Source organism: Engystomops pustulosus, chromosome 2 (assembly GCF_040894005.1).
Source record: "Engystomops pustulosus chromosome 2, aEngPut4.maternal, whole genome shotgun sequence".
In the NCBI taxonomy this organism is placed as follows: Eukaryota; Metazoa; Chordata; class Amphibia; order Anura; family Leptodactylidae; genus Engystomops; species Engystomops pustulosus.
Window position 1 is genome coordinate 5,570,581 of NC_092412.1, and position 17,428 is coordinate 5,588,008.

At 50.4% G+C, this 17,428-nt stretch overlaps 2 protein-coding genes across 3 annotated transcripts; one reads left to right on the top strand and one right to left on the bottom strand.

Moving 5' to 3' along the window:
• Positions 1-1,937: 1,937 nt before the first annotated feature.
• TAF10 (TATA-box binding protein associated factor 10) lies at positions 1,938-5,407 on the bottom strand. 2 transcript variants are annotated; one of them, XM_072133622.1, is made up of 5 exons: positions 5,149-5,407; positions 3,635-3,783; positions 3,280-3,344; positions 2,709-2,823; positions 1,938-2,510 (listed from the first exon to the last, which is right to left on the bottom strand). In XM_072133622.1, the coding sequence occupies exons 1-5, from the start codon at positions 5,315-5,317 to the stop codon at positions 2,421-2,423; spliced, it is 588 nt and encodes a 195-aa protein (XP_071989723.1). In that variant the 5' UTR covers positions 5,318-5,407; the 3' UTR covers positions 1,938-2,420. The 2 variants fall into 2 exon arrangements, with proteins under 2 accessions (XP_071989723.1, XP_071989721.1); XM_072133620.1 differs by having other exon boundaries at positions 5,128-5,407.
• A 2-nt stretch (positions 5,408-5,409) lies between these two features.
• Positions 5,410-16,664, top strand: PGAP2 (post-GPI attachment to proteins 2). Its single transcript, XM_072133619.1, has 6 exons — positions 5,410-5,534; positions 10,779-10,953; positions 11,349-11,589; positions 12,846-12,934; positions 13,268-13,376; positions 16,083-16,664. Exons 2-6 carry the CDS (start codon positions 10,786-10,788, stop codon positions 16,205-16,207), a joined length of 732 nt encoding a protein of 243 aa, XP_071989720.1. The 5' UTR covers positions 5,410-5,534; positions 10,779-10,785; the 3' UTR covers positions 16,208-16,664.
• The last annotated feature ends 764 nt before the right edge of the window (positions 16,665-17,428 follow it).

Here is a 17,428-nt window from a genome sequence, read left to right on the forward strand (position 1 = left end):
CTCTCCTGGGACAAGACATAACACTGGCTGCAGAGAGCACAGCAGTGTAAAGCTTAGTCACACGTCTCTCCTGGGACAAGACATAACACTGGCTGCAGAGAGCACAGCAGTGTAAAGCTTAGTCACACGTCTCTCCTGGGACAAGACATAACACTGGCTGCAGAGAGCACAGAGCACAGCAGTGTAAAGCTTAGTCACACGTCTCTCCTGGGACAAGACATAACACTGGCTGCAGAGAGCACAGAGCACAGCAGTGTAAAGCTTAGTCACACGTCTCTCCTGGGACAAGACATAACACTGGCTGCAGAGAGCACAGAGCACAGCAGTGTAAAGCTTAGTCACACGTCTCTCCTGGGACAAGACATAACACTGGCTGCAGAGAGCACAGAGCACAGCAGTGTAAAGCTTAGTCACACGTCTCTCCTGGGACAAGACATAACACTGGCTGCAGAGAGCACAGCAGTGTAAAGCTTAGTCACACGTCTCTCCTGGGACAAGACATAACAGTGGCTGCAGAGAGCACAGCAGTGTAAAGCTTAGTCACACGTCTCTCCTGGGACAAGACATAACACTGGCTGCAGAGAGCACAGCAGTGTAAAGCTTAGTCACACGTCTCTCCTGGGACAAGACATAACACTGGCTGCAGAGAGCACAGCAGTGTAAAGCTTAGTCACACGTCTCTCCTGGGACAAGACATAACAGTGGCTGCAGAGAGCACAGCAGTGTAAAGCTTAGTCACACGTCTCTCCTGGGACAAGACATAACACTGGCTGCAGAGAGCACAGAGCACAGCAGTGTAAAGCTTAGTCACACGTCTCTCCTGGGACAAGACATAACAGTGGCTGCAGAGAGCACAGAGCACAGCAGTGTAAAGCTTAGTCACACGTCTCTCCTGGGACAAGACATAACACTGGCTGCAGAGAGCACAGAGCACAGCAGTATAAAGCTTAGTCACACGTCTCTCCTGGGACAAGACATAACACTGGCTGCAGAGAGCACAGCAGTGTAAAGCTTAGTCACACGTCTCTCCTGGGACAAGACATAACACTGGCTGCAGAGAGCACAGAGCACAGCAGTATAAAGCTTAGTCACACGTCTCTCCTGGGACAAGACATAACACTGGCTGCAGAGAGCACAGAGCACAGCAGTGTAAAGCTTAGTCACACGTCTCTCCTGGGACAAGACACAACACTGGCTGCAGAGAGCACAGAGCACAGCAGTGTGAGGTCTGATTACACATCTCTCCAGGGACAATACATAACACTGGCTGCAGAGAGCACAGAGCACAGCAGTGTGAGGTCTGATTACACATCTCTCCAGGGACAATACATAACACTGGCTGCAGAGAGCACAGAGCACAGCAGTGTGAGGTCTGATTACACATCTCTCCAGGGACAATACATAACACTGGCTGCAGAGAGCACAGAGCACAGCAGTGTGAGGTCTGATTACACATCTCTCCAGGGACAATACATAACACTGGCTGCAGAGAGCACAGAGCACAGCAGTGTAAAGCTTAGTCACACGTCTCTCCTGGGACAAGACATAACACTGGCTGCAGAGAGCACAGAGCACAGCAGTGTAAAGCTTAGTCACACGTCTCTCCTGGGACAAGACATAACACTGGCTGCAGAGAGCACAGAGCACAGCAGTGTAAAGCTTAGTCACACGTCTCTCCTGGGACAAGACATAACACTGGCTGCAGAGAGCACAGAGCACAGCAGTGTAAAGCTTAGTCACACGTCTCTCCTGGGACAAGACATAACACTGGCTGCAGAGAGCACAGCAGTGTGAGGACACGTCAGCAGATAAAGGGGAAGCCCATGAAATAAACTGTAGTGGTAGCAGAACCTCATGTATCCAGAGCTGTAATCTCTGAGTAGTGGGAGATCTCCGCTCTGAGGCTTCTCCTGCACAGAGACACGTACACAGCGGCGTCTATGAAAAGAACACGTATATTCATCCACTACAGACACATAAACCAGATGCTATATACAGCAGAGCGCCCCTCCCCCAGCACACAGACAGGGGGCTCTCGTACAGTCCAGGGGTCCGGATCCCAATGTCATCCGGGTAGCCAGCAAGGACACCCCCCACAGCCCAGGAGAAGCGGCAGAATGGATCCCCCCACAGTCCAGGACAGGAGAAGCGGCAGAATGGAAACCCCCCCACAGCCCAGGGCAGGAGAAGCGGCAGAATGGAAACCCCCCCACAGCCCAGGGCAGGAGAAGCGGCAAGAGTCCCAACCCCAGGAAAGGAGAAGCGGCGGCAGGAGTCCCCTCACGGCCCGGGGCAGGAGGCTCAGTAGGTGTCGCCTTCCCCATCCTTGGTGACAGGAGGTGCGAGGGTCCCCGGGGCAGGAGGATTAGGGGGCGTCTCCTTCCACATCCTCGGTGACAGAAGACGCGGGGGTCCTGGCACTAGGTGAAGTAATGCGGCTTCTTGACGTTGATGCCGTACTCTGACAGCGCGGGGGTCAGGTCCTCCATGGTCAGCGTGTACTTCTTATCCTGCAGAGGAGGACAACATACATGTTACCTGCACTGACACATTGTAACAAACAGCAGAGATAGGAGCTCATTTATCACGGGGGGGGGGGGGCACCCCATTATCTATTCCTGGAAACCCCTTTAAGCTATTTGTGGAATCCTATCCATCCAGCGCAATGCCTGTATGGCAGAGCACCCCTGGGGGGCGCCATCTCTCACCTTGCTCTTGCTGCGGGAGCTCCCGGACGCGGTGCCCTTCATCTTGCAGTGCTGGAGGGAGTCATTAGCGATGTCTGATATAAACTTCTGAGCGGCCAATGAGATCAGGCGGATACTGACGAGAGAGGGAGAGAGGTGGTCAGTACAACACTGCAGTCATGTCATAACGGCCTCTGCGAGAGCAGCAGTGCCCCCCCCCCAGGTGCTCTTCGCCCTCCCCGTGATGTCAGCAGTGCCTCTTCCCCCACCTAGGTACTTCCCACCCGCCCCATGATGTCAGCAGTGCCTCTTCCCCCACCTAGGTACTTCCCACCCGCCCCATGATGTCAGCAGTGCCTCTTCCTCTCCATGCTATCATCAATACAAGGTGCTTCCCGCGCCCTGCCCCCCCCCACCGTGATGTCATCAGTGCCCCCCCCCCCCCATGTGCTTTCCACCCTCCCCATGATGTCAGCAGTGCCTGCCCCCCCAGGTGCTCTACGCCCTCCCCGTGATGTCAGCAGTGCCTGCCCACCACCGTGATGTCATCAGTGCTCCTCCCAGATAAAGAGTTATATTCACAACTACTCACATCCTTGGGTCTGAAGCCTCGAATCCGGCCCGGTTCAGATAGTATCCGGTGACAGCATCCGGAATCTGGAAGAGAAGGATAAGTCACTCCCGGTCATCACATGCGACTCGTGCTCCCGGCTAATCATCAGGCGGATGCTCTTAGGAGAATTTTTTTTATACTGATTATTTTATGAGTTTCCATTAAGACCCGATCACCAGATGTTAAAGAGCTCGGTACCAGAATAACAATGTGGGGAGAGGAGTCCAGACGTCACATCTCATCGCATCGTGACTTTGGAACTGAGTTTTTAACAGTTGAGCACTTACTACACTTTAAGGGAGTGAAGGTAACACGACTAACTACAGTCACTTACTGTGGGGGTATAGTCCTCCAGCTGCATCAGGAAGTCCACCAGGGGGGTGTTGGATATGACCGGCTTGATGTCCCCATTGGTCACACCAGGGGGTAGGTACACGCCATTAGACAGGGAGCTCTCTGCTGGAGCCGCAGCCGACATTGGGACTGAGGAGACACAGGGCGATGGTAAAGTGAGGGCAATGCATGTGATGTCACACCAAACGCACACGACATATCCTCGTATATACACTATTCACAGGGAGTTAGAGATATGTGGCTTAGGGGTGAAACTGATAGAAAGTACATTAAAGGGATTGGCCAATAAATCTGCTCCATTAGACAGGTCCCTGTGTCCTAGCTTCAGCCTTTCCCTGTCCTCCACACGCTGCCCTCTGCATGTACTCAGCCTCCTGTTTCTCTCTCTTTCAGTCCTAAAGGCGGCTTCCAGTGTCTTTTTTCTCAGTCTGTTTCACAGACAGACACAGGGAGAGGGGAAGGAGCAGGATGAGCCCTCCCCCCTGCTGCAGGTCCCTCCTATTTACCAGTGTAGGATCTATGTTTACATGTCTATACAGAGAGTCTGCACACAGCAATAAAGGAGGTATCAGGGATGAATATAAAGGCAATTTATGTTAAAGAGTGGCCAACCCCTTTAAGTTCCCATTGTGGTTCATAGGTCATTAGCATCTCCCGAGGAGGCTCCCAGACCCATTCATGTCTGGAGTCATCTTGGTCTCGTGGCAGAATGTAAACAGCATGATGAGGAGGACTGTCTAACAATTCTAGTAGAACAGGGAAATTGTATAGGATGGCTCGTGGATAAAACACACAATGCAAATTTTGCTATAAAAGGAAATCTTCCATTTGTTTTCATGCATTGTGAACCAGACATACCATGAGAATGCTGCAGCCACACTTATATACAAACATATCTTGTTTATTCCCTCATCCGAGTGGTTTCGCTCAAATACAATTCTGTACCTTGGGAAAGCTGGGTACTGCTGGCTGCTGTACATAAACACATTACACGGAGCTTCCTTAACCTTCCAGACAGGACTAATCAGTCTGAGCTGGATGACTCAAACAACAGCTGGGGGATGGTTTAGGGTTTGATTACTTCTGCCTGTCAGGGCTAACGCAGTGATTACATCTCTGGAGCAGCGCATAACTAATGTGAGAGGAGAAGCCCCGAGGACTGGGAAAGGAGCCAGAGCCTCATTATTATTATGTCAGCAAAAACCCTCAGCTCAGAGATTAAACAAGATATGTTTCTGCATCAGTGTAGCTACAGCATTCTCAGGGTATGTTTTCTTTACAATGCATGAAGATTTCCTGTAAGCTCTAAGATAAGGTCACGTTAAAGTTCACCTGTAAAGGTCAGAGGTCATTCTAGGGTTATCATGAAATTTCACCCATAAGCCAAATATCCTGGACGTTCACAAAGTGATGAGTCGTGACGTCACAGTCCTCTGTATATACCCCGCTCCCGCCTCTCCCCGGTGACTGTACCTCTCCCCCCGTCAGTCTCACCGCTCGCCCGCCGCTCCCCCGGATCTCTCCCGGGCACTCCGGCGGCTGCGGTGGCGGCGGGTCCTGGTTTGGGGATGTTGGCCGGGCTGGGCTTGTTCTCGGTCACTGTCCCGGGCATTGCCGCTGCTGCTGAGGCGGGAGACTCCTGCACCGGCTCTGTAGCGCTCATCTTCGTCTTCTCAATGTCAACTTCCGGTCTAAAGCGGAAGTGCTTGGAGCACGTGATGTTGAGGACGTAGTGACGCAATGACGCCGGCAGCCCAAAGAATAGCCTCTATCTGCGGATAATAAAGTTTTTGAAAGCAGCCATTTTGCTACACCCGGAAGTGGTTTCCTCTCTAATTCTCTCAGCTCATTCACCAGTCACTGAAAGGACGCGGCACCAGGTACCTGCTGACCCCGGGAAGCCCCCAATTATACACCACCTCCTGCCTGTCTATAACCCCCCATTATACACCTCCTCCTCTTCCCTGTCTATAACCCCCCATTATACTCCTCCTCCTGCCTGTGTATAAACCCCCATTATACTCCTCCTGTCTGTGTATAACCGCCCCATTATACTCCTCTTCCCTGTCTATACCCCCCATTATACACCTCCTCCTGCCTGTCTATAACCCCCCTATTATACTCCTCCTGCCTGTGTATAACCCCCATTATACTCCTCCTCCTCCTGCCTGTGTATAACCCCCCTTTATACACCTCCTCCTCCTCTTCCCTGTCTATACCCCCCATTATACACCTCCTCCTCCTGCCTGTGTATAACCCCCCATTATACTCCTCCTCCTCCTCTTCCCTGTCTATACCCCCCATTATACACCTCCTCCTCCTGCCTGTCTATACCCCCCATTATACTCCTCCTCCTGCCTGTCTATAACCCCCCATTATACTCCTCCCTGTGTATAACCCCCCATTATACTCCTCCTCCTGCCTGTCTATAACCCCCCCCCATTATACTCCTCCTCCTGCCTGTGTATAACCCCCATTATACTCCTCCTGCCTGTCTATACCCCCCCATTATACACCTCCTCTTCCCTGTCTATACCCCCCATTATACACCTCCTCTTCCCTGTCTATACCCCCCATTATACACCTCCTCCTCCCTGTCTATAACCCCCCCATTATACTCCTCTTCTTCCCTGTCTATAACCCCCCATTATACTCCTCCTCCTCCTCTTCCCTGTCTATACCCCCCATTATACACCTCCTCCTCCTGCCTGTGTATAACCCCCCTTTATACACCTCCTCCTCCTGCCTGTCTATACCCCCCATTATACACCTCCTCCTGCCTGTCTATAACCCCCCATTATACTCCTCCCTGTGTATAACCCCCCATTATACTCCTCCTCCTGCCTGTCTATAACCCCCCCCATTATACTCCTCCTCCTGCCTGTGTATAACCCCCATTATACTCCTCCTGCCTGTCTATACCCCCCCATTATACACCTCCTCTTCCCTGTCTATACCCCCCCATTATACACCTCCTCTTCCCTGTCTATACCCCCCCATTATACACCTCCTCTTCCCTGTCTATACCCCCCCATTATACACCTCCTCTTCCCTGTCTATACCCCCCATTATACACCTCCTCTTCCCTGTCTATACCCCCCATTATACACCTCCTCTTCCCTGTCTATACCCCCCATTATACACCTCCTCTTCCCTGTCTATACCCCCCATTATACACCTCCTCTTCCCTGTCTATACCCCCCATTATACACCTCCTCTTCCCTGTCTATACCCCCCATTATACACCTTCCTTTTTTCTCTTCTAATCCCCTTATTTCTCCCATTTTTTTTTCTCCTGCCTAATTCTCTGCAGTTGACCCCCTTCCTTTCCCCTCACCTTCTCCTCCTCTGCTTCCATATAATATATATATATATGTGTACGTATGTGTCCACTAAAGGAATCTGTACTGTCGCTTTATAGTCTCCAAATTTTGCACAGCTTCTCTCTGTGACTCAGGGAACGTCATAGATTCGGTTTTGATCCAAAATTTTCACCCTGCGTTTTCCAAACTCCACTTATTACCCCCCATATACAGGAGCCATTGTCTGCTGCTGCTGCTGGGGCAGTTAGAAGCTGAGCTGTGATTGGCTCCGGCTCTGCCACAGGTGATTAATATGAGCTCTGAGCTGTGATTAATTACTACAGGCAATGAGTATAAGACGCTTATGTGTGAAGTAAGATGGGGAGAGGCGGTCAGGTACAGGGGGAGAGAGGCGGGGGGTCAGGTGCAGGGGGAGAGAGGCGAGGGTCAGGTGCAGGGGGAGAGAGGCGAGGGTCAGGTGCAGGGGGAGAGAGGCGGAGGGTCAGGTGCAGGGGGAGAGAGGCGAGGGTCAGGTGCAGGGGGAGAGAGGCGAGGGTCAGGTGCAGGGGGAGAGAGGCGAGGGTCAGGTGCAGGGGGAGAGAGGCGAGGGTCAGGTGCAGGGGGAGAGAGGCGAGGGTCAGGTGCAGGGGGAGAGAGGCGAGGGTCAGGTGCAGGGGGAGAGAGGCGAGGGTCAGGTGCAGGGGGAGAGAGGCGAGGGTCAGGTGCAGGGGGAGAGAGGCGAGGGTCAGGTGCAGGGGGAGAGAGGCGAGGGTCAGGTGCAGGGGGAGAGAGGCGAGGGTCAGGTGCAGGGGGAGAGGGCGCTGAGCCTGACCACAGATCTCAACCTGAGATGGGGAAATTGAATCAGGAGAGAGATAAAGAGGAGAGAATGGAGACCTCAAGGAGCAAAAAACACCGGGGAGACCTGAATAGATTCCTTAAGAAGAAGCTCCCGACCCCGACGGCTCTCGTGTGCAAGAAGCTGCTGACTGAGACGCGGGACTCTGATGCTGTGGAGGAATCGGAGCTGCAGCACTTAGTGAAGCCTCTCTATCTCGGACATTCTAAGTTGGACCGTTTTGCAAGCCATGGCGTCAGTCGTTAGGAAATTGGCAGAGCGCAAGGCCGAGATCCGGCAGATAGGGCTCAGAGTAGAGGCCCTGGAGGAGACACAAGACGCCATCGTCAGCCATAGGTCATGGTGTAATTCAGATACACCCTCGACATAGACCTGCCGGACATCCCTTCGTGGCAAGCTGTGCCGGAACAACTTCTTGATCTTCCAACCCTCCCATTGGTGGATCAATTGAACACTGCCAACTCCTCCAAGTTACCAAGAGGAAAGAAGTGACTTTGTTTATCCATGGGTCCTGTCCGGCCAGCTGGGATCCTCCAGAGATATTAGAGAAGTATTTGGACTTGTAAGCTTCTAATTCTAAATCTGTACATTTCCAAAAAGTCTTACCCAGCGCTGTCCAAATGCTTAGGGACTCATCACTGATAGATATCTGGAGACTCCTCCACCCGCGGGAAGGAGATTTCTCCATCTCCTCGTCAGTCCATGACTCTGTGCAGCGGCTGGATCATCTCTATATATCACAGCAGTCCATTGGCTCAGTCACTATATGGGACCCCGTACATCTGACATTGTGGGGATATTTATCTGTGTGTAGAGGTAAGAGCTGCGCAATCTTCATTCTTCATGTGAAGAAACTGGAACAACCGCAAAAAAAAAAACTTTACATGTTAGAATCTGCCTAGAAAAGATCCTAAATACTGAACTCTTCCTCCGAGCTCGTGGATCTCTCTCGTAGATTTCTAGGCAAGACAGAGGAGTTCAGATCAACTACTCTCGCCTTCCCTTCCAAAGAGAATGGGGGTGTAGGTCTACCTGACCCTCCACTATATTACAAAGCTACTCACCTAGAGAGGTGGATCATCCTCATTACTGCTAATGACAGGCATTTAGGATTGGAAAGCTTGTCTGCCCAGCAACGGGCCGGGCCTGGGGATTACTCCCCCTGCGAGGGGGCTCCCGGACCGTCTCAAAGGGCACTTTGAAAGTAGCGCATGACATGGGGCCCTCAGCACCAGCACCCTCGCCAGCACATGTCTACCAAGATTCTTCCCGACTGGAGAATTGCTGGAGTTATCTGTGATAGTTACTGTTATCACATCCACATAATCTAATCCCAGGTATAACAAGAGGTTGAACTTTTGGAGACAATTAAACTCCGGAATATCTCCTTCCAAATCCCTTACGTGTCTAGAGTCTATTGTTCTACAAAAGCCGCTGCCGCAGGGACCGTTCTCCACAGGTCATAAGAAACCTGGGACTGGTATCTGAGGATAAGGACATCCGTAAGATTCTCCAGGTGTCTCAGATCCCAGGTCTCCTATAAGATTATGATGAGATGCTATAGAGCACCTAGAACCCTCTTTCGCATGGTTCTATAAGCTTTGCTGGAGACGCGGACCACCTGGGGGCACCCGCACACCACCTGGGGGCACCCGTACACCACCTGGGGGCACCCGCACACCACCTGGGGGCGCCCGCACACCACCTGGGGGCGCCCGCACTCATATCTTCTCATGTCCAGGCTTGTAGACGTTACTAATATTTCTTTGTCTCCGGCTACGGTTCTACGGGAGGCGGTTAAGGGGCGGCCAGGGGGAGGCGGTTAAGGGGCGGCCGGTGAGTGGCGGCCGGGGGGAGGCGGTGAGGGGCGGCCGGGGGGAGGCGGCGAGAGAAATAGGGCTAGATACATATAAGATAATTTTCGGTAACCCGTTATATTTTGGTCTTTAGCAGTTCTTTCCTCTCCTGGGTGACCCGGGGGCTGCTGCTAGTTCTATAATATACGAGGGTCTCCCTCAGCCGGTTGTGATGTATTAACCCTTCCTGGTGCCTGTCATATGATAGACTTGTGGATAGACATATGATAGACTTGCGGCCGGACTCCTCGTGTATCTCTGGGAATAGGGATTGGTGATGGGCAGCAGTGAGCAGGACGTTACGGAGCAGCAGCAGATGAGTGTCCGCTCCTCGCCCTGTAATGTCGCTGGTCTGGATCTCCTCTCCTCCAGGCTCATAGTTTCCTCCGGGTGCGGCCTGACGTGTAGGTGGTGACGCTGGAAGATCTATAGGTGTCCCTGCAGTGGGCGGGGTCACACGTGATGGGCGGAGTTACACCTAAGATCGCTCAGGTCCTTTGATGTGGACCGTAGGATGTTGTTGTCCTTTTACCAGTCTGTAATTGGAAGTGTTTTATTCTATGCGGTGGTATGTTGGGGAAACAATGCTCGCACGACTGACTTAAACAAATTTAAGAAACTGATTAGGAAGGTGAACTCAATTGTTGGCACTAAAACAGAGGATTGGGAGTCGGTCTTGTGTGCGCGTATGCTCTCCAAATTTAAGTCCATTGTATGTAATGAGAAAAACCCATTACATAACACACTGATGGGTCAGCGTAGTACATTTAGTGATCGGTTTCTGCATATGAAATGTAGAACGAATCGTTTTAAAAATTCCTTTATACCTAGGGCAATTGTATTAGTTAACATGGGCAAGAAATTAGTAATTAATCTGTAACCATGGTATTTTTCTCCTTTTTAACTTTTTATTGACTCTTTTATAATAATTGTTATTATTTATATGTATATGTATGTTGTATCTTATTGTTTTGTATATGTATATCTGTGATCATGAATGCAGGTGTTGCTGTTGTCGTTGTGACAAAGTCAATTTCCCCTATGGGGACAATAAAGCATTCTATTCTATTCTATTCTATTCTATTCCTCTCTCCATGATATTTGCAGGTGGGAGATGCCTCCTGTGTCTGTGCAGATGCCTGCGGACCGCGGGGTCCTCTTCTCTCTGAGGTTCACTACGTTTGCGGTGGGCACGGTCTGTCTGCCGCTCTGCGCTTTTATCTTCTGCATCATTTGGTCGCTGATTTTCAACTTTCAAGAGACGACAGCCACACACTGCGGGGTGAGCACGGAGGAGGGGTCTCTGGGCTGGGGTCCGGAGGCGGGTCCCGATGTGAGCGGGGGTCTGGAGGAGGGTCCTGCCGTGCACTGGGGGGTCCGGAGGAGGGGGTCCCGCCGTGCGCTGGGGCTCCGGAGGAGGGGGTCCCGTCGTGCACTGGGGGGTCCGGAGGAGAGGGTCCCGTCGAGCGCTCGGGGGTCCGGAGAGGGGGGGGTCCCGCCGTGCGCTGGGGCTCCGGAGGAGGGGGTCCCGCCGTGCACTGGGGGGTCCGGAGGAGAGGGTCCCGTCGAGCGCTGGGGGGTCCGGAGGAGAGGCTCCCGCCGTGCGCTGGGGCTCCGGAGGAGGGGGTCCCGTCGTGCACTGGGTCGGCTCTCACTCTACTTATCTCTTCCTTTTAGGTTCCTAATTACCTCCCGTCCATCAGCGCGGCGATAGGTGGGGTGACGCCTCAGAGATACATCTGGAGGTTCTGCATCGGCCTCCACTCTGCCCCCCGACTCCTGGTAGCCATTTCCTACCTCAACTTCTACCTGGGAGGAGGCGCCTCCTACTGGCGGTGTCACATCAACTTCCTGCTCAATGTGTGCGAGATCCTGTGTCTTCTCCTACTCACCTACATCTCCTCCAACGAGAACCACGGTGAGACTCCGGACACCCCAGTGATGGCCGCACCACAGTGACACCCCATAGCCCCTCAGTGACGCCCCATAGCCCCTCAGTGACGCCCCATAGCCCCTCAGTGACGCCCCATAGCCCCTCAGTGACGCCCCATAGCCCCTCAGTGACGGCTCCCATAGCCCCTCAGTGACGGCTCCCATAGCCCCTCAGTGACGGGCCCCAATAGCCCCTCGGTGACGGCCCTCATATGCCCCTCGGTGACGGCCCTCATATGCCCCTCGGTGACGGCCCTCATATGCCCCTCGGTGACGGCCCTCATATGCCCCTCGGTGACCGGCCCTCATATGCCCCTCGGTGACCGGCCCTCATATGCCCCTCGGTGACGGCCCTCATATGCCCCTCGGTGACGGCCCTCATATGCCCCTCGGTGACGGCCCTCATATGCCCCTCGGTGACGGCCCTCATATGCCCCTCGGTGACCGGCCCTCATATGCCCCTCGGTGACCGGCCCTCATATGCCCCTCGGTGACGGCCCTCATATGCCCCTCGGTGACGGCCCTCATATGCCCCTCGGTGACCGGCCCTCATATGCCCCTCGGTGACCGGCCCTCATATGCCCCTCGGTGACCGGCCCTCATATGCCCCTCGGTGACCGGCCCTCATATGCCCCTCGGTGACGGCCCTCATATGCCCCTCGGTGACGGCCCTCATATGCCCCTCGGTGACCGGCCCTCATATGCCCCTCGGTGACCGGCCCTCATATGCTCCTCGGTGACCGGCCCTCATATGCCCCTCGGTGACCGGCCCTCATATGCCCCTCGGTGACCGGCCCTCATATGCCCCTCGGTGACCGGCCCTCATATGCCCCTCGGTGACCGGCCCTCATATGCCCCTCGGTGACCGGCCCTCATATGCCCCTCGGTGACCGGCCCTCATATGCCCCTCGGTGACCGGCCCTCATATGCCCCTCGGTGACCGGCCCTCATATGCCCCTCGGTGACCGGCCCTCATATGCCCCTCGGTGACCGGCCCTCATATGCCCCTCGGTGACCGGCCCTCATATGCCCCTCGGTGACCGGCCCTCATATGCCCCTCGGTGACCGGCCCTCATATGCCCCTCGGTGACCGGCCCTCATATGCCCCTCGGTGACCGGCCCTCATATGCCCCTCGGTGACCGGCCCTCATATGCCCCTCGGTGACGGCCCTCATATGCCCCTCGGTGACCGGCCCTCATATGCCCCTCGGTGACCGGCCCTCTTTTTGCTTCTCCCTGCAGACGTCCACCAGTTGGCCTTTGTCTTCTTCATGATCTATTCCCTGGGATACATGATTGTTACTCTCACAATATGGAGGAGTAATAGCGAGGTAAGAATGTGGACACCTTCACCCCAATCACACCGAGAGCTGCAGCATGATGACCTGTGCTCCAATCACATTCAGAGCTGCAAACACAATTCTTCTAGTAGACGCCTGATGACGGGTCACCTGGACTCCCATCATGCATTGTGACCACGTGTGTGCACACGGTAAAAAGATCAAATGAAAGATCCTGGGGGTCAAGTGTCGCCCCCAGGATACAGGGACTAGAGAGCAGCCACCCAAAACCACCCAGAAATAAGGGGAAAAGTTAGAATTCCAGGGATATCTGACTACGACTACAGTATAATGTGCTAAACCTGGAATATCTGTCTCTCCTAGAATCGACCCTCATATTTCTGGAAGAAAAGGCTCTTCATCTTCAACCTGACAACATTCCTCATCTCCCTCATGTTTTACTATCGCCATAATATGTACTGCGAGCCCGGAGGTAAGTTACCATAACTACCATAATACTGCCCCCTATGTACAGGAATATAACTACTATAATACTGCCCCCTATGTACAGGAATATAACTACTATAATACTGCTCCCTATGTACAGGAATATAACTACTATAATACTGCCTCCTATGTACAAGAATATAACTACTATAATACTGCTCCCTATGTACAGGAATATAACTACTATAATACTGCCCCCTATGTACAAGAATATAACTACTATAATACTGCCCCCTATGTACAGGGATATAACTACTATAATACTGCCCCCTATGTACAAGAATATAACTACTATAATACTGCTCCCTATGTACAGGAATATAACTACTATAATACTGCCCCCTATGTACAATAATATAACTACTATAATACTGCCCCCTATGTACAAGAATATAACTACTATAATACTGCCCCCTATGTACAAGAATATAACTACTATAATACTGCCCCCTATGTACAGGAATATAACTACTATAATACTGCCCCCTATGTACAGGAATATAACTACTATAATACTGCCCCCTATGTACAGGAATATAACTACTATAATACTGCCCCCTATGTACAGGAATATAACTACTATAATACTGCCCCCTATGTACAGGAATATAACTACTATAATACTGCCCCTATGTACAGGAATATAACTACTATAATACTGCCCCCTATGTACAGGAATATAACTACTATAATACTGCCCCCTATGTACAAGAATATAACTACTATAATACTGCCCCCTATGTACAGGAATATAACTACTATAATACTGCCCCCTATGTACAAGAATATAACTACTATAATACTGCCCCCTATGTACAAGAATATAACTACTATAATACTGCCCCCTATGTACAGGAATATAACTACTATAATACTGCCCCCTATGTACAGGAATATAACTACTATAATACTGCCCCCTATGTACAAGAATATAACTACTATAATACTGCCCCCTATGTACAAGAATATAACTACTATAATACTGCCCCCTATGTACAGGAATATAACTACTATAATACTGCCCCCTATGTACAGGAATATAACTACTATAATACTGCCCTCTATGTACAAGAATATAACTACTATAATACTGCCCCCTATGTACAGGAATATAACTACTATAATACTGCCTCCTATGTACAGGAATATAACTACTATAATACTGACCCTATGTACAGGAATATAACTACTATAATACTGCCCCCTATGTACAGGAATATAACTACTATAATACTGCCCCCTATGTACAAGAATATAACTACTATAATACTGCCCCCTATGTACAAGAATATAACTACTATAATACTGCCTCCTATGTACAGGAATATAACTACTATAATACTGCCCCCTATGTACAGGAATATAACTACTATAATACTGCCCCCTATGTACAGGAATATAACTCCTATAATACTGCCCCCTGTGTACAAGAATATAACTACTATAATACTGCCTCCTATGTACAGGAATATAACTACTATAATACTGCCCCCTATGTACAAGAATATAACTACTATAATACTGCCCCCTATGTACAGGAATATAACTACTATAATACTGCCCCCTATGTACAAGAATATAACTACTATAATACTGCCCCCTGTGTACAGGAATATAACTACTATAATACTGCCCTCTATGTACAGGAATATAACTCCTATAATACTGCCCCCTGTGTACAAGAATATAACTACTATAATACTGCCTCCTATGTACAGGAATATAACTACTATAATACTGCCCCCTATGTACAAGAATATAACTACTATAATACTGCCCCCTATGTACAGGAATATAACTACTATAATACTGCCCCCTATGTACAAGAATATAACTACTATAATACTGCCCCCTGTGTACAGGAATATAACTACTATAATACTGCCCTCTATGTACAAGAATATAACTACTATAATACTGCCCCCTATGTACAGGAATATAACTACTATAATACTGCCCCCTATGTACAGGAATATAACTACTATAATACTGCCCCCTATGTACAAGAATATAACTACTATAATACTGCCCCTATGTACAAGAATATAACTACTATAATACTGCCCCTATGTACAAGAATATAACTACCATAATACTGCCCCCTATGTACAGGAATATAACTACCATAATACTGCCCCCTATGTACAGGAATATAACTACTATAATACTGCCCCCTATGTACAGGAATATAACTACTATAATACTGCCCCCTATGTACAGGCATATAACTACTATAATACTGCCCCCTATGTACAAGAATATAACTACTATAATACTGCCCCCTATGTACAGGAATATAACTACCATAATACTGCCCCCTATGTACAGGAATATAACTACCATAATACTGCCCCCTATGTACAGGAATATAACTACCATAATACTGCCCCCTATGTACAGGAATATAACTACTATAATACTGCCCCCTATGTACAGGAATATAACTACTATAATACTGCCCCCTATGTACAGGAATATAACTACTATAATACTGTCCCCTATGTACAGGAATATAACTACTATAATACTGCCCCCTATGTACAGGAATATAACTACTATAATACTGTCCCCTATGTACAGGCATATTACTACTATAATACTGCCCCCTATGTACAAGACTATAACTACTATAATACTGCCCCCTATGTACAGGCATATTATTACTATAATACTCCTGTCTTTGTCTCTGCAGTGTACACCCTCTTCGCGCTCTTCGAGTACCTCGTTGTGTTGTCTAACATGGGCTTCCACATGACGGCTTGGTGGGACTTTGGTAACAAGGAGCTTCTGGTTTGCTCCCAGGACAAGCGGATATGAGGGGGAGGGGAGACTCTTTACCTGATGAAGTGCAGTTATTATGTGGTCAGAAGGACGGGACGACCAATCATCTCGCCCTCCGATGACCACAGCAGAACCTTCCAGCCACCGACCCAGGAGACACCGGGAGCTGGTCCACCAGAGATGGTGATGTGTGTGGATCCTGCAGTTGGTTCTGATGTTTCGTTGTATTTTCAGGACTCTCTTATAATTTTTGATTAAGGACCAATCATTTGAACGGTTCCGACCACCTCCAGGGGGCGATGTTTACCTGCTCTGGTTCTACCTCCTTCCAAGTATTGCAGTGACTGGAGGATGAGGGTGATGGTCATGGATCAGGATCATTTCCCGCAGATTTATTTATATATTTTTTATAAGTGTTTTTAAGAGAATTATTTATGTGATTTTAGTTTTATGTGAACAGATGGTTTATAATAAACTGAAGTGTAAGATGTTTTTTGTGATTCTTAATGGCCCTGGTCTGCAGCAATATAGGTACTGGAGGTCCTGAGGATCAGGAGGGGATGTCTGCGGAATAGGAGATGATGGGGACCAGAGGAGAGACTTCTGAGGAAACACGGGATGATGAGGATCGGAGGAGAAATATCTGAGGAGGGGTGGGATTATCGGAGGAAGGAGCTTTTCCTCCCAGCATTGCCTCTTCCTCCAGGAACTTTTCCTCCCAGCATCGCCTCTTCCTCCAGGAGCTTTTCCTCTCTGCATTGCCTCTTCCTCCAGGAGCTTTTCCTCCCTGCATTGCCTCTTCCTCCAGGAGCTTTTCCTCTCTGCATTGCCTCTTCCTCCAGGAGCTTTTCCTCCCTGCATTGCCTCTTCCTCCAGGAGCTTTTCCTCTCTGCATTGCCTCTTCCTCCAGGAGCTTTTCCTCTCTGCATTGCCTCTTCCTCCAGGAGCTTTTCCTCCCAGCATTGCCTCTTCCTCCAGGAGCTTTTCCTCCCAGCATTGCCTCTTCCTCCAGGAGCTTTTCCTCCCTGCATTGCCTCTTCCTCCAGGAGCTTTTCCTCTCTGCATTGCCTCTTCCTCCAGGAGCTTTTCCTCTCTGCATTGCCTCTTCCTCCAGGAGCTTTTCCTCCCAGCATTGCCTCTTCCTCCAGGAGCTTTTCCTCCCAGCATTGCCTCTTCCTCCAGGAGCTTTTCCTCCCAGCATTGCCTCTTCCTCCAGGAGCTTTTCCTCTCTGCATTGCCACTTCCTCCAGGAGCTTT

Bases quoted from the DNA above. Each gene is read 5' to 3' on its own strand.
- TAF10 (XM_072133620.1), bottom strand. From the start codon at position 5,317: ATGAGCGCTACAGAGCCGGTGCAGGAGTCTCCCGCCTCAGCAGCAGCG. The intron at 3,345-3,634 runs GTAAGTGACTGT...CTTCTCTTCCAG, and splicing joins TGGAGGACTATACCCCCACA to ATTCCGGATGCTGTCACCGG. The intron at 2,824-3,279 runs GTGAGTAGTTGT...CTCTCTCGTCAG, and splicing joins GAGGCTTCAGACCCAAGGAT to TATCCGCCTGATCTCATTGG.
- PGAP2 (XM_072133619.1), top strand. From the start codon at position 10,786: ATGCCTCCTGTGTCTGTGCAGATGCCTGCGGACCGCGGGGTCCTCTTC. The intron at 11,590-12,845 runs GTGAGACTCCGG...TTCTCCCTGCAG, and splicing joins CTCCTCCAACGAGAACCACG to ACGTCCACCAGTTGGCCTTT. The intron at 12,935-13,267 runs GTAAGAATGTGG...TGTCTCTCCTAG, and splicing joins TATGGAGGAGTAATAGCGAG to AATCGACCCTCATATTTCTG.